The sequence below is a fragment of the Mixophyes fleayi genome, chromosome 11 (genome assembly GCF_038048845.1).
Source record: "Mixophyes fleayi isolate aMixFle1 chromosome 11, aMixFle1.hap1, whole genome shotgun sequence".
NCBI classification, from domain to species: Eukaryota; Metazoa; Chordata; class Amphibia; order Anura; family Limnodynastidae; genus Mixophyes; species Mixophyes fleayi.
Genome location: NC_134412.1, coordinates 18,554,685 through 18,580,710, shown reverse-complemented (window position 1 = coordinate 18,580,710; position 26,026 = coordinate 18,554,685). Strand labels below are relative to the sequence as shown.

General features: G+C 42.7%; 1 protein-coding gene across 2 annotated transcripts in view; it reads right to left on the bottom strand.

The window, feature by feature from the left end:
• Positions 1–1,819: 1,819 nt before the first annotated feature.
• The window catches only part of CBLC (Cbl proto-oncogene C), a 54,762-nt gene continuing 30,555 nt past the window's right edge, over positions 1,820–26,026 (bottom strand). Inside the window, exons 3-10 of one of the 2 annotated variants that reach the window (XM_075190930.1) lie at positions 23,662–23,818; positions 18,960–19,081; positions 13,816–13,953; positions 11,999–12,086; positions 10,888–11,019; positions 7,431–7,517; positions 6,410–6,457; positions 1,820–6,237 (exon numbers count right to left, since the gene is read on the bottom strand). In XM_075190930.1, the coding sequence (XP_075047031.1) occupies positions 6,040–6,237; positions 6,410–6,457; positions 7,431–7,517; positions 10,888–11,019; positions 11,999–12,086; positions 13,816–13,953; positions 18,960–19,081; positions 23,662–23,818 (970 nt within the window). In that variant the 3' untranslated portion in view covers positions 1,820–6,039. The remainder of the gene's footprint in view (positions 6,238–6,409; positions 6,458–7,430; positions 7,518–10,887; positions 11,020–11,998; positions 12,087–13,815; positions 13,954–18,959; positions 19,082–23,661; positions 23,819–26,026) is intronic. The other variant, XM_075190931.1, reaches the window with a different exon arrangement.

Genomic DNA, 26,026 nt, shown 5'->3' with positions numbered 1-26,026 from the left:
AGTGCTGATTGAACACTATGTGTCACGGCTAAGGATATTATTGGATCCCCAACCCCTACATAGGTGGTAAAGCAGAGGGTGGTGGAGACAGAACACGCTGGGATAAGTACAGATAAGAGTCACAATGAAGAAATACACAGACGATGGAGTAGTGTTGCAACTTTAGTATATTGTTCAATGGTGCAACAGCAGTAATAAGTATTGTACAACTCAGCTATGCTGAGTACACAGAAACTCATAAATAAAATAATCACAGCAGTACTTCAGGTGGTAACCATAGGCAACAGCATGCAAACAAATAATACAGTTCAACGCTGAGATGATGATGATCCAGAACACTTGACACCTTGTAACACCAATATCAATAGAGAAGAATCACTGACACAGCTTGTAAGTCCGATGAAGATAGTATAGAGACTTGGCTGATCCAGATGGAATGTGATTCACTTAAGCAGGTAGTTGCAGGTAATATAATGGTTCTTTATCAGCGGAACAACAGATGTATATAGTCCAGGTACTAGAGACATGCAAGGAATGTTGCTAGAAGTACAGCGTGACAATAGGAATCCAATACACGAAGAAACATAGGTTCATCACTTGATAGAATAGCAGCTGATATCGCACAGAACTTGATTAACAGAGCGGCTCCTAGCTCGGCAATACTACTTGATAATAGTCCAGTAATACTAACAGCAGAATGACAATAATAGCCGTGCCGGACCAGAACCACAGATGACCAGAACTTGATTGTAGTTCAATAAGAATTACAGACCGCCGAGCAGAGAGGTAATAGAGCCAATCAGTATGCACAGATAGTAATAGGCAACTCACGGGACAGTTCAATGTGCAGATAAAGTTCAAGTAATGATTGCAGCTAGCGATGAACCATGAACTGGTTATTCAGCGGAGCCAGGTAGAGATCAGCGATGACAGGCGATCTCGGCAACCGATAACATCCAGAAGACACTCAGAGGATAAGGTATACAGCCAGCACCCACGGCAGGGTAAGTAACATGAAGATCAGGCAATGAGTCCCTGATCACAAGAGGTTGAAATAGTCTTCAGTAACCAATAAGCTTCAGAAGGCGGTTCCAATTAGGAAAATAGAAAATAGCCACGAACAGGTAGAGACTCTGAAACGGGAGACAAGCACCAGCATAGTTCTTTAAAGAGCAAGTCACACAGCAGCACCTAGTTATGGGAGCGGTGTGGACACTATGACTTTAGAATAACTATCATCATCATCAATTTATATAGCGCCATTAATTCCGCAGCGCTGTACAGAGAACTCATTCACATCAGTCCCTGCCCCATTGGAGTTTCCGGTCTAAATTCCCTAATATAGACACACACACAGACAGAGACAGAGAGGGAGAGACTAGAGTCAACTTGGATAGCAGCAAATTAACCTACCAGTATGTTTTTGGAGTGTTGGAGGAAACCGGAGCACCTGGAGGAAACCCACACAAACACATGGAGAATATACAAACTCCACACAGATAAGGCCATGGTTGGGAATCAAACTCATGGCCCCAGTGCTGTGAGGCAGATGTGCTAACCACTAGGCCACTGTGCTGTCTCAACTATAAACCTGAACTGCGAAATGTTTATAAACTTCCTATGAGGTAACGATCTTCTGTAACAGAATTGGCCAACCAGCTTGACAATCATATGATGAAATGTTTGAGAGCCAATGAAAGAAGAGAAGTCTCGATTGGCTCTCTCCCCTGTCAATCAAAATGGTGACATATGATTGGCTTCTCTATTTGTTCCAAACCCAAAATTACAAGTATTAACAAAATCAACACGAGACACAAGCTTGGACAGTTTAACTCCTATAGACATGAGAAGATTGCTATTTTATTTGAGCAGTATGATTATTAAGGCATAACAGTGGCAAGATATAGAGAGAATACATTAATGTGAATTACATCAACCTCATTAAGTGGACTGCATAACGAGGAATATGAGGATGAGGTGAGATGGATAACCTTATTTAGAACATTATTATAGAGATGTTTAAAATCACATATTGTAGCTGAACTATAGTGACATAGTTTGATAATAAACTCTATGACATACATTTCAGTCTAAGTTATATACAATTGCAAATTAAAAAAGTATTGGAAAATAAATGTTGATTAAATAATATTCGCACAATCTCTTTAGTCCTTCATAAAGAGTGTTTAGTCCTTCAAAAAAAAAATATATCAGAGAAAATCTATTACCAACAATCGCCCCAAACACTATTTTGAACATCAATGGAGAATCTGCAGAAATCTCTGGGAAAATAGGATGAAGAGTTACCGAATTATACGAGTTATGGACGGAATATGTTGAATTGCCGTATATTACTTATACCCGACTGCGATCTGTTAGAATACTGTCAGAAAAAGCTGAGCCACTGGCCAGAATCCAAATTAACATCCTTTCCTGTCCACGTTCTTGTGCAGCAATCCCAACCCTGGTCCTCCACTCCCAACAGACCAGGTTTTAAGGATATCCATGCTTCAGTACAGGTGACTAAATTATTGCCTTGTTTTTGTTTCAACCACCCCTGCTAAATCATGTGCATCCTTAAAACATGGACTTTGGAGGTGGGGAGGGGGGGGGGGGCTTGAGCTGGAAACCACTAATTGTGATGTATTGTTTGTGTAAAAATGTGAAAATGCTGATATTTAGAAAAATGAATCAACAATAGATATTTTCTATATTTTTCTCCAATACTCCTGTGCCCCATGCCAACATTCTTCACCATCTACAATGAATGTTACAAATGCTGAAGGTCATCTACAAAATGCACACAATACGCGCTTCAAAACACCGTGATTTTTCACTAAAGCACTAGTGGACATTAAGGTACATGCCGTCTCTCTAAATTCGGGAGCAATCACCAGGGCGGGAACCTCTATGGTAGGGTGCCTCCATTTCAGCCGTGATGGATCAAGAAAAAAAGAATAAGCATTTTTTTTTACTTAATAAAGTGGTAACGGGGGTTTTTCACTACTGCAGGGAAAACCCACGCTCACAGTCTTCTTGATTAAATGGAAATCAGCGTAGGCTGCTTAGCACTACAGCAGGCCATTATTTTGTTGATTTTTTTATTTAATTTTTGGGCGGTGCACCCTGTTCGGGAACTGATTTGTCTCATTACAAGATACAATCTCCACACTCTCTGAACTAGTGCAGAATTCAAGTCATTTTGTGGAGTAGGAATGGCCGTGCATGACAAGGAATGCCACTGAAAATGTGCCCCCTCCACCTCTTCATCTTATTTAGAAAAATCTTGTATTCACCCCACTCCTCTCCTTCGCAAACCTCTTTTCCTCTGCGAATGCAGCAATCATGCTTTGCAGATCTATGGCTTGACTCTAGGTGCCGTTGCGCAATTTGAGGCAAAGCGGATCTACCGAAAGCTGCGTTTGGGAAGCAGAGCTGCCGAAAGCTGCGTTTGGGAAGCAGAGCTGCCGAAAGCTGCATTTGCGAAGCAGAGCTGCCGAAAGCTGCGTTTGGGAAGCAGAGCTGCCGAAAGCTGCGTTTGGGAAGCAGAGCTGCCGAAAGCTGCATTTGCGAAGCAGAGCTGCCGAAAGCTGCGTTTGGGAAGCAGAGCTGCCGAAAGCTGCGTTTGGGAAGCAGAGCTGCCGAAAGCTGCGTTTGGGAAGCAGAGCTGCCGAAAGCTGCGTTTGGGAAGCAGAGCTGCCGAAAGCTGCATTTGCAAAGCAGAGCTTCAGAAAGCTGCGTTTGGGAAGCAGAGCTGCCGAAAGCTGCATTTGCAAAGCAGAGCTGCTGAGTTATACACAAATGACCTCCCCTGAATGCACAATGCTAAAAAAAATTGCACAATTATAGCATATTTCGGCTGCTCCCATTAGCCAACAGATATGGGGAGAACGGAAATTGTCAGATTAGTAACAATTTCCAAACTGTTCTATGGAATATTCGCCTCGTTCCTCATATGGTCGTGGAATTTTTCACGTTGCTCATGTGGAATTTGGCCTTAAGTGTATCGCCAGAGCCTCGCAACTCTGTGGCATCGCCCTTTTCTGACACAAAATCTGATCTGTACACTATTTCTGGGCGGTTTTGCTTATCTCTAGTCCTTCGTCTAACATATGGTTCCACTGAAGAGGATAATGGACCTCAAGCATCAGAACATAACGACGTAAATGGCTGAACCGATTCGTTCAGAACATGTCGCTGCTTACGGTCACATTTCATAGCTTGGGATCGTTCTAGAGGAGTGGTGAACATGGGTTCTGCATGAATGTTTCCGGATTCTGCTGATCAAAAAGCAACCAACAGAGATAGCAAACAGTCAGATACAGGAACCTGAGGCTATCTGCCATCTTTGTAGGAAGGGATGGGTAGAATCTCTGGCTGCTAATTTGTCCTGCACCCGCACGCTTATATCCTGCTGCCCGGATGTTGGTAGGGGCTGTGCGGATGGAGAAAAGTCACCAATCCTGCAGTGCTAGCATCAGTGTGAGTCTACATTTAGCCCTGAATACTTTCTAAGAGGTATCATCCCTTCTACTAGGTGTCTACTGCTGCTGCTGGCACCACCGTTAAGCGAAGCGTTGGCCATTCTAGCGTAGGCAGGAACCTCTGTAGTCATCCCTGAGCCATACCCAAAGTCCATCCTATGCACCCTCCCCTAGGTGTTATTGGAGGGTGGGGTACCCAGAGCAGCCGCAGGTAACGCATCTGCAAATAATGGGCTAGCTCTGCTGGTGGTGCCAGCCGTTACTACTGCCGCTTCAGCTGCCTGACCTGCTCTCCTGAGGTCGTCACCAGCAGGGCCTGGAACAGCTCGTGGCTGAAGAACAAGGTGGTTCCTGTTCAACGTTCTCCTCGTTCTTAAAAAAACCCTAAGAACTACATTTACAACACAAAAATAAAAATAAAGAGCTAATACAAACCAAAAAATAATTAACTTTAAACTACTATTGGTAGAAATAAAACTACCAAAAGGAAACTAAGAAATAAATGAATTACTAAACTTGATAAAACAGTGACTAAAATAATTAATACTCTTTCACATACAAATGAAAATAATAGATATAAAACTAAAACAGACAAAACAACTTTCAAACACCTCCTTGGCTTCGACTTGTGTTCTGCTACTTGTTTCTCCTACAACCATCATAAAATCGCTGGCAGGAAGTGGGAGGGGCCAATGGAATCCCGCAAATCAGTTCGATTCACTGGTAGAAATAGAAAACTGAAAAATCTACAGCAATTTACAAATTTTGAGCCCAAAACTCTGGCAAATCATAAACAGAATTTTGGGGAATTCCTACACCTCTACTGCAATACTTGATCTATCTTATATATTTTTTATTTGTCTAATTACTCCCATTATGTGTGATATTTCTACCATTCTATCACTGTTAAGTCCTCACGCTGGGTGTAGACCATGGGACCCGGTCGCTGCTTTTTCCTTTATTTGAACCAGTGTCCTGCAAACTAATTATCTGCAACCTGACACAATCAGACACATATTTTAATAGAAATCTCCTAATCTCTACTATGTCCCAATCTACCCCCCTTGAATTCCACCTATAGATGCATGATATCCTCTGGTTCTCCTTAGTTACTATTTCTGGATTAATACCAGTTCATAGATCATGTGATCAACCACCGCTCTCTTACCGGTTTGATAAAGTGATGAACCGCATTGCCTGTGTGTACCTAATCCATAGCCAGACTCTATTTTCTGTTACTTCGCCCCCTTCTTGTCATTACCGTATCAGTCTTTGAGTCACGCAGTTAGTAATACAGTAGAATGTAGAGACGATGGAGGGTTTATTATCGATTTGATCATTATTCTTACAAAACCAAAGAAAAGATATGAGTCCCATATTACAAAGACCAATCAATAACAGTTGCCTTTAAAGTTTTTTGGCGCAGATTCTATGATCCAATGTAGAATGAAAGAATGAGCCTGTCCTCTTCTAATGCACGAAGAAAGGAAGTTCTGTACCACTCAGGAGGGTGACATCCGATTTAATAGCTGCATTGCTCGCCTCATTTTGTCCTTTATGTACGCCGTGTTACCGTTGCTCGGTTCCCACTGAGAACATCATGAGCTTGCAGTTTCACTCTTTGCAGAAGAGAGGGCACGCCTGGCTGAGCAGGGGGCGGTGGGAGAGGTCTGTTTCTAATCCATTCTATCTCATCTTCGTCGGCGTTGCTTCCGGAAAATGGGCCGCCCCATACATTGGAGGCAGCGCTCTGCTGGCACAAGATAACGTCATAGTTATAAAGTCATTCGGCTAAAGCCGCCTCGGCACAGATAACGAAGTAGAGTCTTCTACGGAGGCAGACAACACGAGACACCACGGCAGAGACGACAAAACACAAAGAGACAGGCGTACAACGGATTTGAGACACACTGATCATTACTCACTTCATGGGGTGACTGGACTGGGGGGCTTTGGGGGATCGGCACTGGTGTCTGATGAGGAAAGTCAACAAAAGTGGGGAAAAAAAAAGAATTGCAAAGTTAAATACCATAGCAGAGCTGCCAACCTAACTGCATATAAAAATTGTTGTGGTTCCAAGACCTCTAATGAAAAATATAATGATGTACATGCATTTAACTAGGTCAGTGTTGGCTAACCTGTGACACTCCAGGTGTTGTGAAACTACAAGTCCCAGCATGTTTTGCCAACATATAGCAGCTCATTGTTGGAAGGGTATGCTGGGACTTGTAGTTTCACAACACCTGGAGTGTCACAGATTAGCCAACACTGAACTAGGTCATCGTTTCATTCATTCTTTAAAACTGGGGACACACAGATGAGTAGAAGATTAAAGGATAACTCCACCAAAACTCCTCAAAAAGTTAAACCCAATTCCAGAAGATTTCTTATCGGAGGTGTGGCATTCACACAATCTGATGGGTACCCTAATGTTTGGTGTGTGCCGGGCACTGGCAACAGCAAGGGCAGGGCAGAAGTCAATGATTGGCTTGTAGTCTCCTAGATAAAAGAAATCTCTAAATTGGTTGATTCAAAGTTTTTATGACTTTTCGATATTTATAATGCAGGGAACGGAAACCCAACCCACGCGTTTTACTTCTAAACAGTGCTGTAGTGGAAATGGGACAAGAATTAAACATTGCCTTTTATCGCAATGTTTTTCATGTGACAATGTTTGGCTTATTGGTGTTTTAGGTTTGAGTGTATTACAGCGAACAGTGCACCGTGCTACAGAATAGGGGTTTTTTTTGCCATTAACTCAAACATCTGAGCTAAGGACAGATAAACTAATCAGAGATTTGTCACAAGACAGCAGAGATTCTCTACTTAAATCTTAGCCTCAATGCAACATTCCCTGCAATAAACCCAGCTGCACCTATATGTCGGTGTGCAGTGATTAAGCCTACAGAGCTACAAAACGTACACATCTATAAAACCATTATCCACCTTTTCAAGTTTAGGCTGTGTGTTAATGTGAATCTCCTCTCTGCCTGCGATTTTGGTACGACAGAAGGGACACGTGTTGTCGGTTTTCTGCAAGAAAAAGGACAGGTTATCAGGCTGTGACCACTGGAAATAGGCACAATTCAATAAATAAGTAATTACATAGACACCATCACATTACTACTGATACCTAAGTGATACAAAAGTATCAAAGCGTGACACCTGAAAAACACGATTATAAGCTGGTGTACTATAGGAGGTGCCATTATGCTTTGGTAACTGATGTACTTTTATGTTGGCAACTGTTATGTTTTTTAGTTTTCTTTGAATGATGTGTCGTTTATATTTGATTTTGTCTCTTTTCCTGTTTCCTACCCTTTCTTACCAGTTTTCCCTCTGTCTTTGTTTTCTATCTTTAAAAGATTTTAGGAAATAGAGAGTTAACAATGAACTGGGATGAGACAGTGCATCGCTAAGCCCCAAAATATGGGTAGGGTAAAAGGTTCCGTAACTACCCTGTATCCACGGTAGTTTCGCCACTGGCTTGGAATATATTTATAAACCTATTATTTTCAGTCTCTAATCCACTTTGCCCTCTATATACTACTTTAATTTTTGCTTTCCATAAGTAAATATTTTTAAAATTGACAATATTTAGCAACTCTGGTAGGGAAAGTGTCTACTTTGTTAGAGTGCATAATGTTTAATAATAATTAGGAGCCCACTTCCATAAAGAAGTGGGCTCTTGGCCGTGTATCACACAGACCCTATTGTTTGGTACTTTGCCCCCAAGTACATTAATAGTGACCAACTCAGCTGGTGGTAACAGAGTAGCTTGCGGGATTCCATTGGGTAATTTGAGCATTGCCATAGATCATATAGAGGATTTTTTCTACATGGTTGTGTATTGACCTTATTACCTCCACTAATGTCAGTTTGCATTTGGCTTTTTAACTTAATTAATGCACTAGATGTATTCTGTGTCTATTTCTTACCAATCTGGAAGAGCAGCACTTAGCGCAATCAATCGACTCACTTGATATTACCAGGAGACTCTGCTTAGACTGTATTTAACTAAATGTTCTGCACTGTTTATCCAGAACACCTATACATGTGCTTTTATGGTTTATATAGCATGGGAGATAGCAGCTAGGAGATAAACACAAAGTATTAGAGGCGCCTAGCTCTTTGGAATCTTTTGTACACACACAACGTAATTGTTGGCTAATCAGGATGTCCGAGATTTGTCTTAAGGTTCTAAATTCTACATCAAGCCGTTTACTAAGCATTTCATTTCTGTTCTTTAGGTAAGTGTGATTCTTGCTTATTGAGAAGGCAAATCATATCTGCAGGGCTGGCAAGAAGAAGGGGAGAGACCAAAATGAAGGAAAAAGTAATGTGGTCATAGCATATGGTGACGTGGTGGAGTGTACACGGGGCTAGATTAAGTAGGCTTTTAGGGAAAAAAAAGGAAAAAGAGGGAAAGAGGGATACTGTGGTGAAAAGGTGGAAACACGATCATATTTGCTGGGAGTGGATCAATTAACAGGGGGAGATTATGGTGTAGTAAAGAGTGGAAGAACAGTATATGGGGGTTAAAATATGTATATATCTCAGTGTGTTAATGTGGGCAGCACATGTCATAGTTTATATGTTTTATTTTTAAAATGGTTATTTGCTGCTAAGTTCTAGGTGTTTGTCCTATTTCAGGTCCAGTTCAGTGCCTGGTGCGGGTAATGGGGCAGTCCTGTATATTCTGGGCAGCGTCTCGGGCAGTGGTCAGACCAGATGGGAGGTAGTTGGGATTAGCAAGGAGCAAGGCGGTAGTCAGATGGCTAGGCACACAGGGTAGATTAGAGTTTATATTAATCATGTAGAAGCTGACAGTAATCCTTGCCAGCAGAAATGACTTTGGAGGGTAAACCTTGGAGATCACGGATGAGTTTAATGAAGGAAGACCTGTCATGGGTGAGGCTTCCAAACACTATACTGGTACGTTTGGAGATGGTGGCAATAATATGCTGGTGGAATGCCAGACCTCAGAAATGTGTGGCCAAGACCAGGATTAAAATAAATAAGCCCATAACAGAGGCGTGGTGGCATGTACGCCACTTACTAGTATATGTTCTGCGTCCACCTCAATAAAAGTAGTCTTTGTGCCAAACATACGCAGGGCATACAAGTGTGGGCACTTATTCTCCAGATAGAGATGCAGCTTGACAATATTAATAGTGCATCATCATCATCTTAATTTATTAACATGGTGCCATACAAACCGCAGAGCAACAGAATCAGCAAAAAAATAAATACAGATAAGTAAGGAACAAGAGAAATAATAAAATCAGTTACAAGCAACACAAGAGACTATAGAGAAAGCAACTACATAAGAAGACACAAGAACAAAGGAGACATTAGGAAGAGTATGAGGAGATTGGAGGTAGAGGGGGACAAACTTGTTAGAGATAACATTAAGAGGATTAGGGCAGTAAATGGAGATGATAGAGGTGGAGTGAAAGGGGCAGGTGGAGCGTGAGGAGAGAATTGTCTTAGGATGGGGACGGGTAGGCCAGTGTAAAAAATAAAGTTCTGAGGTTGCGTTTGAAACATTCAACATTGGGGGCAAGTCTGGTCAGGCGGGAAAGTGAGTTCCAAATGTGGGGAGCAGCGGGGGCAAAGTTCTGAAGTCTGGAGTGCAAGGTGGTGATAGGAGAGGAGGAGAGGTGAAGGTCACTGACCGAATTTAGTGGGCGAGTAAGAGACTATTTCTTGACAATGTTGAAGATGTAGGACGGGAGGGATTCAAGATGGCTTTATAGAGGGTAAGCAACCCGGATTGTATCCGGGAGGAAATGGGGAGCCAACTGAGGGTTTTGCAAAGAGACATAGGGGAAGTGGAACGTTGGAAGAGGAAGATTAGTCTCGACGATTAGTAAATGCTTTAGTCACTCACCCTATTTGTACACAATATAATAATGCAATGAAGAAAAGAGAGAATATTGTCTTGACAGTTACCAATAAATGTCAAAGTTGCATTTTCTATATAAAATGTAATTACATACAAACACCTCCACATTCTGTTGTTTTCACCTTTAAAAATCAAACAGGAAACTTCCTCCCTGCAGTAGTCCAAATGGGAATGTTAAATAAGGAATGTGATCAGATTCCTGCGACTTGATACAAGAGATGAAGCGGGCAGTACTACAACGTCAAGGAGGGTCAGGGCGACGCGTTTCGCTCTGCCCTTTGAATCGCATGATCGCACCACTGTAGCAGAGCACGATAATGTCATACGTGTCAGAGCAGGCCTACACCGCTGCATGATCATGTGTTTTTGCATTATCACACAGCGGTGCACGGACATTCCAGGAGAGTTGGAATGTAAAACATGTGTCCTAAGGTAGTCTCTTTATACCATGCTCTACTGTAAGTTGTCTCACTCTATTGTCTGCGACTGTATTACCTGCCAGGAGGTGAGACACTCGTCACAGATTAAATGGCCACAAGGCTGTATACGGGTGTTTTTATGGTTGTCCGCACAGATCTTGCACAGTTCAAAGGTGGAATCCATGTCTGAGTACACCTCCCACTGTTCCTGCACACAACAAAGACACAAAGGCACATTTAGGAACATATACATTTCTTCCGTCTTTGAGACCATATGCACCTTTCTTTCTACATGATTTCGTATGGGTACTCGCATGTGTTAGCATGTGGGGGAGGGGAGATTGGGGATTTCCATGCTGAACGCCGGTTCAGCCCCCATCTGAGATGTATAGGGGGGCAAAACAAAGCAAGTGGATCAGGAAAGAACTAGACCATAAACAGTACAAATATGCATGAGGATCATCTCTTACAACTAACCAGTTTTCATCGTTCTATATTCCAGACCCCACATGCAGGAGCCTCCTTAGGGGGGTTTCTAGTTGCCCAGAACCCCCCCCCCCCACCCCTCCTACACTTCAATAACAACAATTCTGTGTTTTAGAAGGAGGAAACAGCTTCTAGTAACCTCTTCCTCCTGCCTGCATTAAAAAAAACACTATAACCATCTGTAGTCTAAGACCTATTTTTTGTGGGGATCTGCCTATTTTTTTTTAATGAGCTTTGGCTTCAACAAAATGGCTTCTGCGATTGTTCTCACTTTTGGCTCTAGTGTTCCTGTGACTTTAGAGAACAGGAAAATGCAGTAGAATTAGGTTTCTTGTGATATTCTGCAGTCTCTTGGCTGCTGAGAGAGATGTGAAGCACTAGGTGAGTCACTGTAACACTAATTGTAATTTTATTATTTAATTGGATGTGAGTGGCAGATTATGATTCATTTTGTTGTATTACTTTACAAGGTATTACATTATATTATTTTGATAGGATGATCAAGAATACCATAGTTTTTATGCCTCTTTTTTTGTTTATCATACGTTATTACATTTATATACATTGTAGTTTTCTATTTTTTATTATTAGAGCAGCAAGTGTTTTTTTTTTTTCTGAAACAAAGTATTTGGAAACCCCCAACTAGAAACCCTGCACTTTCCCCGACCCCCATGTGCTGACATTGTGTACACTTTACATACCTTTGTAACATTAATAACGGTGTTTGGAGTTGGGTTGGAGAGGGCTGATAAATCAGGTGTAACGTTCAGACCATTCGGATAGAGATACCTACAGTGACGGCACAAATGCATTAAATGTACAAGCCCATCCATACACAAACGTGAACACAGCAAATATAGCCCACACTTCGTCTCATGACGCTGTTTCAGCTGTAATATTGGTATTTAACATTTTGCTTTTTCAGGCTGCTATTAATGATTTATAATGCTGCACACTGTCATGGACTTCCATGGCAACCAAAGTCACATGGCACATGATTTAATAAGTAGAAATGTCTTCTAACAACCCTTTGAGCTCTGTCTACCGTGTGTACTGTAAAATCCCCCACCTCTGCCTTCTCCTTGCATGCTGACAGTTGTGAGCCTGTGTGTGTCTGGCAGCCATATTTTTGTAATCTCCAGAGATATTTTGAAAGGGAGATAATGATTTGTAGAAGGACAACAAATGAATATGTATTAAGATAGGTCCAACTTATAGATGTTTCTGGAGCAAATAAATGCCAGTCATCATTATAAACTTTTCCCCCAGGACCAAGCTGTTTGGATGGCACAATGAATTAATTGAAGATGATAAGAGCCACATTTTTCATTGTTAAAATAAAAATAACATGCCCTAACCAGCGCTCTCACTCACGGGCCCTAACCAGCGCACTCACCCACGGGCCCTAACCAGCGCACTCACCCACGGGCCCTAACCAGCGCTCTCAATCACGGGCCATAACCTGCGCTTTCACCCATGGACCCTAACCAGCGCTCTCACTCACAGGCCCTAACTAGCACTCTCACCCACGGGCCCTAACCAGCGCTCTCACCCACGGGTCCTAAACAGCTCTCTCACTCACAGGCCCTAACCAGTGCTCTCACCCACGGGCCCTAACCAGCGCTCTCACCCACGGGTCCTAAACAGCTCTCTCACTCACAGGCCCTAACCAGTGCTCTCACCCACGGGCCCTAACCAGCGCTCTCACTCACGGGCCCTAACCAGCGCTCTCACTCACGGGCCCTAACCAGCGCTCTCACTCACGGGCCCTAACCAGCGCTCTCACTCACAGGCCCTAACCAGCGCTCTCACCCACGGGCCCTAACCAGCGCTCTCACTCACGGGCCCTAACCAGCGCTCTCACTCACGGGCCCTAACCAGCGCTCTCACCCACAGGCCCTAACCAGCGCTCTCACCCATGGACCCTAAACAGCTCTCTCACCCACGGGTCCTAAACAGCTCTCTCACTCACGGGTCCTAAACAGCTCTCTCACCCACGGGTCCTATACAGCTCTCTCACTCACAGCCCCTAACCAGCGCTCTCACCCACGGGCCCTAACCAGCGCTCTCACCCACGGGTCCTAAACAGCTCTCTCACCCACGGGTCCTAAACAGCTCTCTCACTCACAGGCCCTAACCAGCGCTCTCACCCACGGGCCCGAACCAGTGCTCTCACCCACGGGCCCTAACCAGCGCTCTCACCCACGGGTCCTAAACAGCTCTCTCACTCACGGGCCCTAACCAGCGCTCTCACCCACGGGCCCTAACCAGCGCTCTCACTCACGGGCCCTAACCAGCGCTCTCACTCACAGGCCCTAACCAGTGCTCTCACCCACGGGCCCTAACCAGCGCTCTCACTCACAGGCCCTAACCAGCACTCTCACTCACGGGCCCTAACCAGTGCTCTCACCCACGGGCCCTAACCAGCGCTCTCACTCATGGGCCCTAACGAGCGCTCTGAATTACGGGCCCTGACCAACGCGCTCACTCACAGGCCCTAATCAGTGCTCTCACTCACAGGCCCTCTCTCTCTCCTTCCTGCAGGGCTTCATATAAAGACTTGTTATGCGGGATGGTCTGTAAGATGTTCCCTCCAGACGTCACATAGCCGATCGCCCACTGTCCAAGGTGCGTGCAGCTTAACCGAAATATATAACTGTGGGAAAGGACAAGAAGAAGTAATAAATCACCAGGAGATAATAACACACTGGATACAGTATGCCCATCACCCCATACACTGCACAAACAGTACACACTATACAACTGCCACAACATAAAGTGCATACATATTGCAGTGTTCTATATCAGTGAGAAAAATAGAACAGTGAGAAAATAAAAACAGGCATAAATATCTGTTATCGTTGACTAAAGGTATCTTGGACCACTACCCGAGGACTCTTACTGTAAATAGGACTTTAGGTGTCTCTAAAAATAATTACTGCAAGCCCACATTCTGTCTTTTTGCAATTAGTAAGTCATTCAAACCAAATTAATTACTATTTTGAAGGTGGTCCCTGATGCTTATTTTCCTCATAGTCCTTCACTTGTTGACAACATTTTGGACACATATTACCACGTATTTATATAACATCAGCATATTCTGTAGCACTTTACAATTATCAACAAACAAAGTAATAAAACAAAACTGGGTAATACAGACAGAGAGGTGAGAGGACCCTGCTTACAATCTATGGGACGGTGGGAGTTTGATAGATGAGGGTAAGTGCTACATATCACATATTGGTCCAGCCAGATTGCAAAGGTAAAAGTGCTGGAGTTAGAGCTTGCCACAAAAATACAGATGTATGTTTTACAGTCTGCCCTAAATGAACAAAATAAATTGGATATGGTTTGATCTGGAAGGAGGAGATATTATGTCAGCCGATGACTCGATTGTGAGATCCACTGTGAACCCCCATGTCAAGTTTGGCTCACCACGTATGTAGTCAAACTGGCTACTGACCCATTCATTTAGTGGTCAGGCCCAACATTGCTCAGTGTAAACCAAACAGTATTTGAAACAATATTCTGGAGGCACTGAGCTTGAGCCCCAACTTGTCCTTTCCTAGCAATATTCCTGAAATGTACAATACGTCTGAGGATTCACAATTAGGTCCACCTGCAATGACCAACACTTAGCCTCAGTGTACCCCTTGTATTCCCAGCAACCTTTACTTTTGGTTGTTGTATATTACTGATACTCTTGATCATACTTGCCAACTCTCCCTGAATGTCAGGGAGACCCCCTGAAATAGGGGTGATCTCCCTCACTCCCTGAAGAGTCTGGCATTCTCCCTGATGCTGAGCCAGTACAAGACGTGGTTGGCTTCGCCATCTGTGGCATGATGACACAGTTCAGAAATTGTGTCCTATGTCCATGTATTGATGCCTATGGAGGTGGCCATTTTCATGAAGACCAAGATTTAATCAAAGACTGACAGGTAAGATAACATGACTTCAGTAAATGTAAAAGACACTTCGGTCTCTAGAGATTCATTAGCTGCTTTTCTTTAATGCATAGTTGCCTACAATCCTGGAATGTCCTGGAGACTCCCACATTTCTGGGAGACCTCTCGGGAGAGCAGGGCAACCTCCCGGTTCTTGCCCCCACAATAGATAAGTGGCGAGGGGGGCTTAAATATTGCGTCATCTTAGCCCCACCCCCTGCTGTAATTGGCCAAAATTGTGACAATCGTTTAGGGGGCGGTGCCAAAATGATGCGATTCATCAAGCCCCGCCCCCACACGCCCACCTCCCCCAGGGATTTCCCTAAAGCCAACGAGGAAAAGATTTCAAGTATGCTCTTGATATATGGTATTCCTAGTCTATGATGTACTCCTGGCACTTCTCACATTCTAGCACTTGTTGTTTCTGCAATCCTGTCATCTATTTGTTGTCCTTCTCCTTTATGAAATCTGTGATATTAGGATTGTCTGTTTACCTTGTTACTTACACCTCTCTGTACTTTGGACTCCTACTAAATGTTTTGTGAGCTTATGTTAAAACATACTCAGCAACTTTTTACTATTTCCTCTCGAAGAGTGACCAAGTATGTGTTAAAATAATTTTTATTTTTTTTAAATCAAAGATCTGCTGTCAAAAATGCTTACAGTAGTATATACTTCTTATAATACTGGCCTATTATATGTACGATACGTCACCATCTGCAGTGCATGCAATCTGATCTTGTAACAGTAGAGGGCGCTCATGCTTTACTCTACCTACTAATATCTACGGAAGGCTCACTGTTTGCTGTCAAACTTCAACTGTTGCAAACAAAAGGACAAATGTTTGTAGAGACTGGTACGGTGCCCATACATTGGTAAAGCATGCCGTTCGGCATATACTGTGAGCCATACTCTTTCTCCTAGACGTGATGATGCATTGTAACATTTTGAACAAAGGTCCCTACTACAAAACTGATAGCATGTGGGTTCTGTGTCAGCGAGCAAACAGTAAATACAAGTAATCACTGGTTAAAGTCCATCAACTTATGAAGTTGTAGCTCAGCAGTAGATTTGTTGAACACGTTATCAGATTTACATGGAAGAGTAACGAGGAAACATAGAGTATAAGGATAAAAATTTGATACTTTTAGGAATAGTCTAAATACTAGAGATACTCAATGACCCCCGTGAAGGGGCGGGCTGGCCCGGGGGGAAAGGGGCAGCGGCCCCCCGGGCCGCTCATCCAGACCGCTATTAGGGCCGGGGGGTAGGCCGGCCGGCCGCCCCCGTGACTGCAATATTCCACGTTTGTACCCGCGGCCGCATCACATGACAGGGGATGCGGCCGCGTCATTAATGACGCGGCCGCATCCCCTGTCATGTGATATGGCCACCTGTGTGCCCCCCGGGCTTCCCTCTCCAAGCCCGCGCCTGCCCCCGTGAACTGGTTTTGGTTTTGGATCTGGATTAGCTATGTGTTTTGGTTTAGGTTTTGGCAAAACCGCCCTCGTGTGTTTTGGTTTTGGTTTTTTTTTAGAAAAAATCCTAAAATATGCTAAAATCAAATATTTTTGCTCTTTTTTTGATCCTACATTATTGTATTATTATTAACCTCAATAACACTAATTTCAAGTCATTTGCAGTCAATTTTGACCACATCACAGGTCAGAATATTATTTTCATACACTTTCGGACAAATACTGCAGTGACCTGGCTGGATGGTAAGCGACAGAGCAATGACACAAACACACCGCAGTTCCTAGCACATCTAGGACACATTGGCACACAGTGGCAGAAAGTAAAATTGGGGTCCAACCTCCCTCCCACCCCCCTTGCGAGATCCGAGATCCGACGACGTAACAATGATGTTTTGCCTCGTTTTCAAATCCGAAAAGCGCGACTCGGCTCGGTACACAGATATGCTATGTTCGGGTATGTTTGGTTCTCGGGGGAACCGAGCCTGAGTATCTCTAATTATTACAGTTAATAGAAGTCACCATGGGTTTCTCATGCCTTTATATGACAACAGAAATCCTCGGTAACTTTTGACATCTAGTTAATAATTTCTAACAATTTTTGTCAAGTTCCACTTCAATTCCTTTTACTATGTAGGCTGAATAGGAGAATGGAGATTAGATTCTAATCTTGATATGGTTTGGGGTGAATGGAAACTGAGGGGTATTAATAATAATAAAAAAGTGCATAGCCAAAATACATTTATTTTATCAATATGATATAGAAATAGAAAACTAAAATGTATTTTAAGAAATGAGAGCTGTGAATCTTCGATCTTTGTTCACTAAATTTCCCAGTAGTACTTTGGCTAGTACTTATTGTTCTATTTATCAAAGAGGAAAAGTTCTATTGCGGGTGAAAAGTTTTAACCACCTTTTGGTTTTGCTTTACCCTATACGCATAAGGGGTTAGCTCCGCCAATAGGCTGAGATTAGACTACGTTGCGGGCACCCAGCCTATCAGAGAGTGGGAGCTGCAGCATGTTGTATGTACGGTATGAGAAGAGGTGGGTGAGGAAGAGAGGTGGTGGGAGGGTGACGATTAACAAAGGTGGGAATGACTGGAATGGGGGAATGATGAAGGCCGGTAAAGATGGCGGGGTTGATGAAGACAGGTGTGGGCAGATTTATGAATAATTGGTATGGGGTTAATGAATAACAGGCCTAGGGGGGGATCATTAAGTGGGATGTTTGGGGAAACTGATTAATTAGCAGGAGAGGGTGGTGGTGGTCCTGTGGGGGGTACATGAGTTATAGGGTTAGATTTACTAAACTGTGGGTTTGAAAAAGCGGAGATGTTGCCTATAGCAACCAATCAGATCCTAGCTTTCATTTGTTTAATGCATACTACAAAATGACAGCTAGTATCTGATTGGTTGCTATAGGCAACATCTCCACTTATTCAAAACCGCAGTTTAGTAAATATACCCCATAGTGTTCTATACACCAAACAAGCACTGCCAATCAGTCAAAATAATAAAGAAATATTTGTATATCATGGCAAAATGAATTTATTCATAAATGTATTTTAACTGTTTTGCTGGTTTTGTGTGTATATCCCTGCAACTAATCCCCCCTCCCTAGTTTATACAATGTCTGTGAAGTTTGGAGTTGAAAGTGGCTGGAGGAAGACCAAGAGTTTCTAAATTCTGAACACTAGGCGCGGCCCTGGCATACTGCCATCTATTGGCTGTTCGCCGATGCTTCGTTGCCAACAGGGATAGGCGGAAAAGGAAGTGTTCTCCCCAGGCTGCATTCCTGTTATCATTGCTGCTTAACAACACTGGATTATAGGTTTTATTCTGACAACGGCACTATCTGTGTGGAGGTTGTATGTTCTCTCTATGGTGCCCCAGTCCCCGTCATAGCCCAAAAGTATAAAGACTGATGTGAGCAAACTGCACATTATCTGTATTTGATCTTTTTGTACGCACAAACCTGTTCCATTCCCTGTTCCCGACCCTGAGGAATGAATCATCCAAGACTAATCTGATACTTCCAGTCACCCAATATAAACCATAACTACAAATGACTCATCATCCACCGTACTTATTCCTTATCCAATGCAAGTGGATTGATTATAGTGATTCAGTCTCCCCACGTTCCAGAACAGAACCAGCCATGTTATGTTAAACAAACAATAATACCAACTCTCCCCCAGGGGAATATGATCAATGGTGATACATGGAAGAGTGCATTACCTGCCAGGTTTTTGGGTGAAACCAAGTAGCATTTCCTTTACTTCATCATACGTCAGAAAAGCCATGTACCCAGGGTGTGTGACAGCCAGGAGCATCCAGTTATGGAGCAAGGTCTCCCATGGCTGCAGGAGGATTAAAAGGAACAAAGTTGACAATCGTTGTTAGAGAATAGTCTGAAGAGAACAACAAGGCTGAAAGTAACATGGTGTAAAAGGAAAGACCACTACAGTGAGTTTTTTTTTAAGCTGTTTAAATATAGATGCAATGGGTCTGTTGCAAAATTATTTGCTAGATACACTCTATTAGAATGTATCTAGCATCATAACCTGCTTTCTTGGCATTTCACAAACTCAACCTCGATGGGTTCCAACATTTCTTGCTACTCCCAATTGAGGACTTTGGCTGGGGGATGCAGTGGCGGGGAAGGGGGGGGGGGTGGTCGGCCACCTAGAGAAGACTGTATGAGTCAGGCCAACTGAAAGATGAGGAATCCTCAGTAAAAGGTAAATACTAGATATGCGGAGAGCATCTAGTAAATGATTATACACAGGATAGGATCACATTCACCCACAAATGTGGACTTTAGCCCGAAAAGTGTCGTATAACAATTTATGTTAGGTACGGTAATAATTCCATGAGGTTAATCGTCTAAAGAAGAAAAAAAACCTTCCTGTGTTCTTTAGAGTATTTCCAATGAGCATTCCCTGTCCTCAATTTCTTAAACAATTCATTGCCGATCAAATTATATTTTATGGATGAAATTAATTGCCGAATTTTGCTGCTTCAGTGTTTTTAGACCTTTTTGTCGGATGTTGCTATGGTATATTGAAGTATAATCACAAGCATTTCATAAGTTTTAAAGGTTTTAATTGACAATTACATTAAGTTTATCCAAAGAGTCAATCTTTGCAGTGTTGACCCTTCTTTTTGAAGACCTCTGCAATTCGCCCTGGCTGCTGTCAATCCGCTTCTGGGCCACATACTGACTGATGGCTGCCCATTCTTTGAGTTTGTCAGAATTTGTAGGTTTTGGTTTGTCCATCCGCCTCTTGAGGATTGATCACAAGTTCTCAATGGGATTAAGGTCCGGGGAGATTTCTGGCCATGGACCCAAAATTTCGATATTTTGATCCCTGAGCCACTTAGTTATCACTTTTGCTTATGACAAGGTGTCCATCATGCTGGAAAAGGCATTGTTCATCACCAAACTGTTCTTGGATGGTTGGGAGAAGTTGCTCTTGGAGGATGTTTTGGTACCATTCTTTATTCATGGCTTTGTTCTTAGGCAAAATTGTGAGTGAGCCCACTCCCTTGGCTGAGAAGTAACCCCACACATGAATGCTCTCAGGATGCTTTACTGTTGGCATGACACAGGACTGATGGTAGCGCTCCCCTTTACTTCTCCGGACAAGCGTTTTTCCAGCTGCCAAAAACAATCTGAAAGGGGATTCATCAGAGAAAATGTCTTTACCCCAGTCCTCAGCAGTCCAATCCCTGTACCTTTTTTCAGAATATCACTATTTCCCTGATGTTTTTCCTGGAGAGAAGTGGCTTCTTTGCTGGCCTTCTTGACACCAGGCCATACTCCAAAAGTCTTTGCCTCACTGTGCGTGCAGATGCACTCACACCTGCCTGCTGCCATTCCTGAGCAAGCTCTGACTGGTGGTGCCCCGATTCTGCATCTGAATCAACTTAAGGAGATGGTCCTGGCGCTTGCTGGACATTCTTGGGTGTCCTGATGCCTTCTTCATTATTATTGATCCTTTCTCCTTGAAGTTCTTGATGATCCGATAAATGGTTGATTTAGGTGCAATATTACTAGCAGCAATATCCTTGCCTGTGAAGCCCTTTTTGTACAAAGCAATGATGACTGCACGTGTTTCCTTGCAGATAACCATAGTTAACAGAGGAAAAAAAATGATTTCAAGCATCACCCTCCTTTTAAAGCTTCCAGTCTGTTATTTTAACCAGCATGACACAGTGATCTCCAGCCTTGTCCTCATCAACACTCTCACCTGTGTTAACGAGAGAATCAGTGACCTGATGTCAGCTGGGCCTTTTGTGGCAGGGCTGAAATGCAGTGGAAATGTTGTTTTTGGGATAACATTTATTGTCATGCCAAAGAAGGACTTTGAAATGAATTGCAATTCATCCGATCACTCTTCATGACATTCTGGAGTATATGCAAAATGCCATCATAAAAACTGAGACAACAAACTTTGTGAAAAATAATATATTTGTCATCCTCAAAACTTTTGGCCATGACTGTACACAGGAGGGTTCATCTATAAATCGCACAATCTGTAGACCTGCAATGCTCCTTTATGCGCGCAGATGCGGCTGCTTGTGCACCAGGCGTGTTTCAAGGTGCATATTCATTTCAGGGGTTTTAGGAACATCCTCATAAAAGCAATCCTCACCTACTTTGCAGTTTATCACATAAAAGTCCAACCGAATACCACTTTAGGACCACCCCCTTTCATTCGTTTAAACGGGGCTTTGCTACGCATGTGCAGCCACTGTGCATGCTCGCAAGAGCAGAGCGGGGGTGGTGGGAGGATGAACCGGCGATATAGCGTTTCATCTCTGGCTATTAGATCCATCTTTGAACACTGTGCATGTAGCTTAATATTATTACAATTATTTTTTTTTACTTTTTATAATATATATATATTTACCATATACAATTAGTACTATTTTAAGTTTTTCTGCTTATATGTTTAGTTTACATTATACAATTATGCAGAATAGCAACAGCTATGCTTAACATGATGTCATATTAATCTTCTAGTCTGTTTTGCATCAACAGTCTGCCTCAAATGATTGGGTTCAAAAAGCCCTTAAGACTTATTAACCAATCATATTACTCCGGAGGCAAAATAGTGATCAGGTTTCAGACCATACATTTTTTGGAGTGAAACAAATTTTGTCCGTGGATCAGATAAAAATACAATGGTTATGTTTTTAAGGTGCCTTTCATTAGGGTCAGAGCGACCTATTTGATTCAGTTTGCCCCCTGATTGTTTGCTATGCCTCCAGTTTTTAGCCAATGAGATCAACAGAAATGTTCACAGCATAGCCAATCAGATCCTCGGAATGTTGGCAGCAGCACGGAGTGTTTCAGTAGATAAGTGCGCCGATCTTGTGACAGTGACTTGTGCCATTATGTTAGTGATGATATCCGTGAAAATGGTACTAAAAGTTCGAGAGGATTTGACCATGTGCAATACAAATTTTAACGTTATGGGGGGTATTCAATTGATAGCGAGATCCCCGGAAAACGAGCGCTCTAAAAATATTAGCGTTAATACAGTAATTACTCGCTGAATTTCATCTCACAGCTCCCTGAGCTGCGAGATGAAATTCAGCGAGTAAACTACCGTACTAACGGTATTTACACGCATATTACCGTATTAACGCTAATATATTTTGAGCGCTCGTTTTTCCGGGGATCTCGCTAACAATTGAATACCCCCCTAAGAGTGAAATCGAATTTCGAACTCGAACATTTACTGTTTCTAATTAGGAATAGTATAAAATGTAGCCATTTCAACTCACAGAGGCAAAACAAGGGAATATTTAACAGTTTATTTTAAGGTACATTAGCTGGGGGTTGTGAACATGGACACTGAATGCGAGTTAACACCTTAGAGCTTTTGAAATACACACCATGGCAGTAGAACCAAAAACAGGTTTTGATATTTTTCAGATTGGCTCAACCAAAAGTTCCTGTCCGTCGAATCAGACTGGTACGATCAGATTTCGAACTGGCTTTCATCGTTTGAGAATCTCTAATGAGCACCCACGCTTGGTTTTAGGTTTTAAACTATAGGTCAATGATCCCTGGACCATATTTGTGTTTTGTAAGCAACTTGTGTAAGATCTTTCCTAGTTGTTGCCATGTGGAATAGTGTTGGCAGAATCTAGTAAGTGAATTCAACAAAATGTATCTCCTATTCAAAAGCTGTGTTACTCCATATTAGCTATGTCTTTAAATGCATTTTAAATATGTGTATTGTGCTTACCCAATATGTTTCTCTGACTATATGTACTCAGAAAACAAACCCCACCCATCTGTAGTGTGACATCACTCAGTTCAAAAAGGAAACACATAACAGAATCATATACAGGGGAATTGGCTGCACTCCGGAATTGCTGAAATATTGGGATGATAGCACCATATAGTTAAAACAAACAAAAAAAAGTGTAAGTGATATGCAAAAACTAGATATATAGATATATATTGCAAAAACATTGTAAGTTAAAAAATAAATGTATATTTATTCATATCATAATAAAAACCTTATCTATTATAAACACAATAGGTAATCTATTGGAGTCATGAAGGCACATTTTGTAGTGTTCCAAAAAGTTAGAAAAAAACCTAGGGGGAGGGCTTGAGGAATCCTCAAAATGCAACTGTTGTCCCTCTGTTGATCCCCCCCATGGTTTAACAATTAGCCCCACGTATCTCCAATTTGTGTGTGTGGATGATTCCACCACAGATACGGCCATAAAGAGCTCTTCTATTTTGACAAAAGCTGTATGGCTAAAATTGTTGAAATTCACTTGACGCGTTTCTGTGCAAGCACGACACAGAAACGCGTCAAGGACATTTCAACTATTTTACCCATACAGCTTTTCCATATGCTGTAAAGCTAATGGATCTAATATATTTAATACGCTTAAGGGCATTGTTTACCTGAAAGAGACGTGTGAAGATATCAAACTCAAACACTGACACGTGGTCATTACATGTAAGATCCATTGTACTGCGCAGAGCGGATTCCAGAGGCCCCTCCCCGACGTGATGCACGGAACTTAGACCATCCCTGAACTCTGTCCATTTTACCAGAGACCTGTAAGACATAAGACATTCCCCATGTGACAAAGTGAAACACACTGGTGATCATTTAGAGGTTTGCTTTAATTTCCTTGACTACATTAGAACAAGTTGAATGCATGAGCTGTATTTCATGTAGAGCTTTGTTTGACAACGCAATCTTCCCACATCAGTTTGGCAGGAGCATTATATCACTACTGTGTTGTTGCTTATGTTTGGATTGGCTACGTTGGTCTATTCCTCTACAAACTTGCCTACACATAGATACATAGCTCACTGAGCTGAAATACTTTATGCTGCGACTAAAATTGTAAGGCTCCGATTGGCTGCAGGTTGTTCTAACCTCATCTCCTGTTCATCCATATTTTGCCAATTTTTAAAGAATTATTACAATAGATGCTCTGCCCCTAGTCAAACAAACCTAAACAGTAGTTTGAGCATACAAATCTGCCTCAAATTAGTGGCCTGTGTTCCAGTCCCGCCCTAAACCCTTGGCTTCTATGACTTTGACCCACTCCTGTGTTGTGTGGCATGTTAATACCATGCAAATTTTCTGTGACCACCGCCGCAGGGCTACAACAAAATGGTGCCGCCAATAGACTGCAACAAAATGGTGGCACCAAGTTAAGTGATTTATCTGCATCTCCCAGGCTGCTGGGGGAAGAAGGGAACAGAGGAGGAGGGGTGAGGCAGCTCGAGGAGCCCTTCGGCGCCAAACAGCAAAGGGGAGAATATAAATAGGAGCTGGCCCAGGGGGAAAGAGAAGGCTGGGTGTTAAAGCGGAGACTGAGCAGAGCAGATAGGCTAGTCTGAGTGCAACCATTGAGGAGGGTTGGAGAGACTTGGTGAGGCAGAAGTCATCCAGAGTGACTGAGAGTGTCCAGCATGAGGGAAACTTTTTACAAGGAACTTGTACAAGTGAACCTCCGGGTCAGCTCTGTAAAGAGTTAATATATTGTTCCTGAGTTGTGCTCATACTTATTTACATATCAACTCTCCCTGAATGTCAGGGAGACTCCCTGAAATAGGGGTGATCTCCCTCACTCCCTGAAGAGTCTGTCATTCTCCCTGATGCTGAGCCAGTTCAGAAGTTGTGTCCTATGTCCATGTATTGATGCCTATGGAGGTGGCCATTTTCATGGAGACCAAGATTTAATCAAAGACTGACCGGTAACCGGTAAGACAACATGACTTCAGTAATGGAGACGTAAGTGTAAAAGCCACTTCAGTCTGTAGAGATTCATTAGCTGCTTTTCTTTAACGCATAGTTGCCTACCCTCCCGCAATGTCCGGGAGACTCCTGCATTTCTAGGAGACCTCCCAGGCTCCCGGGAGAGCAGGGCAACCTCCTGGTTCTCGACCCCGCAATAGATAAGTGGCGGGGGGCAGGGCTTAATGACACAAATATTGCGTCATCTGATGTGATTCATCAATCCCCACACCCGCACGCCCACCTCCCCGGTATCTCCCTGAAGCCAACGAGGAAAAGTTGGCAAATATGGCTGTGCTACTGTAGCTTTTATCTACTGCATCAGTTAAAGACACTGACAAGTTCTGACTGTAATATCTGTCTTAGATAGCCAGAGTGAGAGAACTGTTGCAGGTGTGATTGGGGTGTTATTGACATTCTTTCCACATGTTTATTAACTGTGAACATGTGATTCATATGCTATCATTTACTGACGGAGCTGTTATAGCCACTCAGCTCTTGTGATATTTAAGTGATTTAATATATACTCATCATTAAGGATTGTTCAAGGTCAATTTGTTTGATTCAAGTCTATTAAGTCTATTGTCAATTTAATTAAATTCAATTGTCTTTGTTCCATTGCTCTGTGTCTATTTGGCTTCATCAGAGAGCGGTCAGTCTTGAATAGCAACCAGGGCGTGTCGTTGTCTGTCAGTGTGGTAAGCCTGTAGGTATATACATTCTGTTTGGAGAGACGTGTCTATTAGATGTGGAGACTGATAAATGCAGGGCTTACCGTGCAAATCATTTTGAAGCAATTTACCAACATAATTTTCCCTCTCTAAAATGTATCCATTCAGTACCACAGAGTATTATTGCATTTGTTTAACGTGTACTGGCGCTACGCACAATAGAGGCAGCCATTTTGATAACGAAACATAAAAAAGCAGCCTGTTAAATTACTAGCAATTAGTGACATGACTAAGGGAGAAAGTGACTCAGTCATGTCATCGGTTCCTAGTGAATTGATAGTTT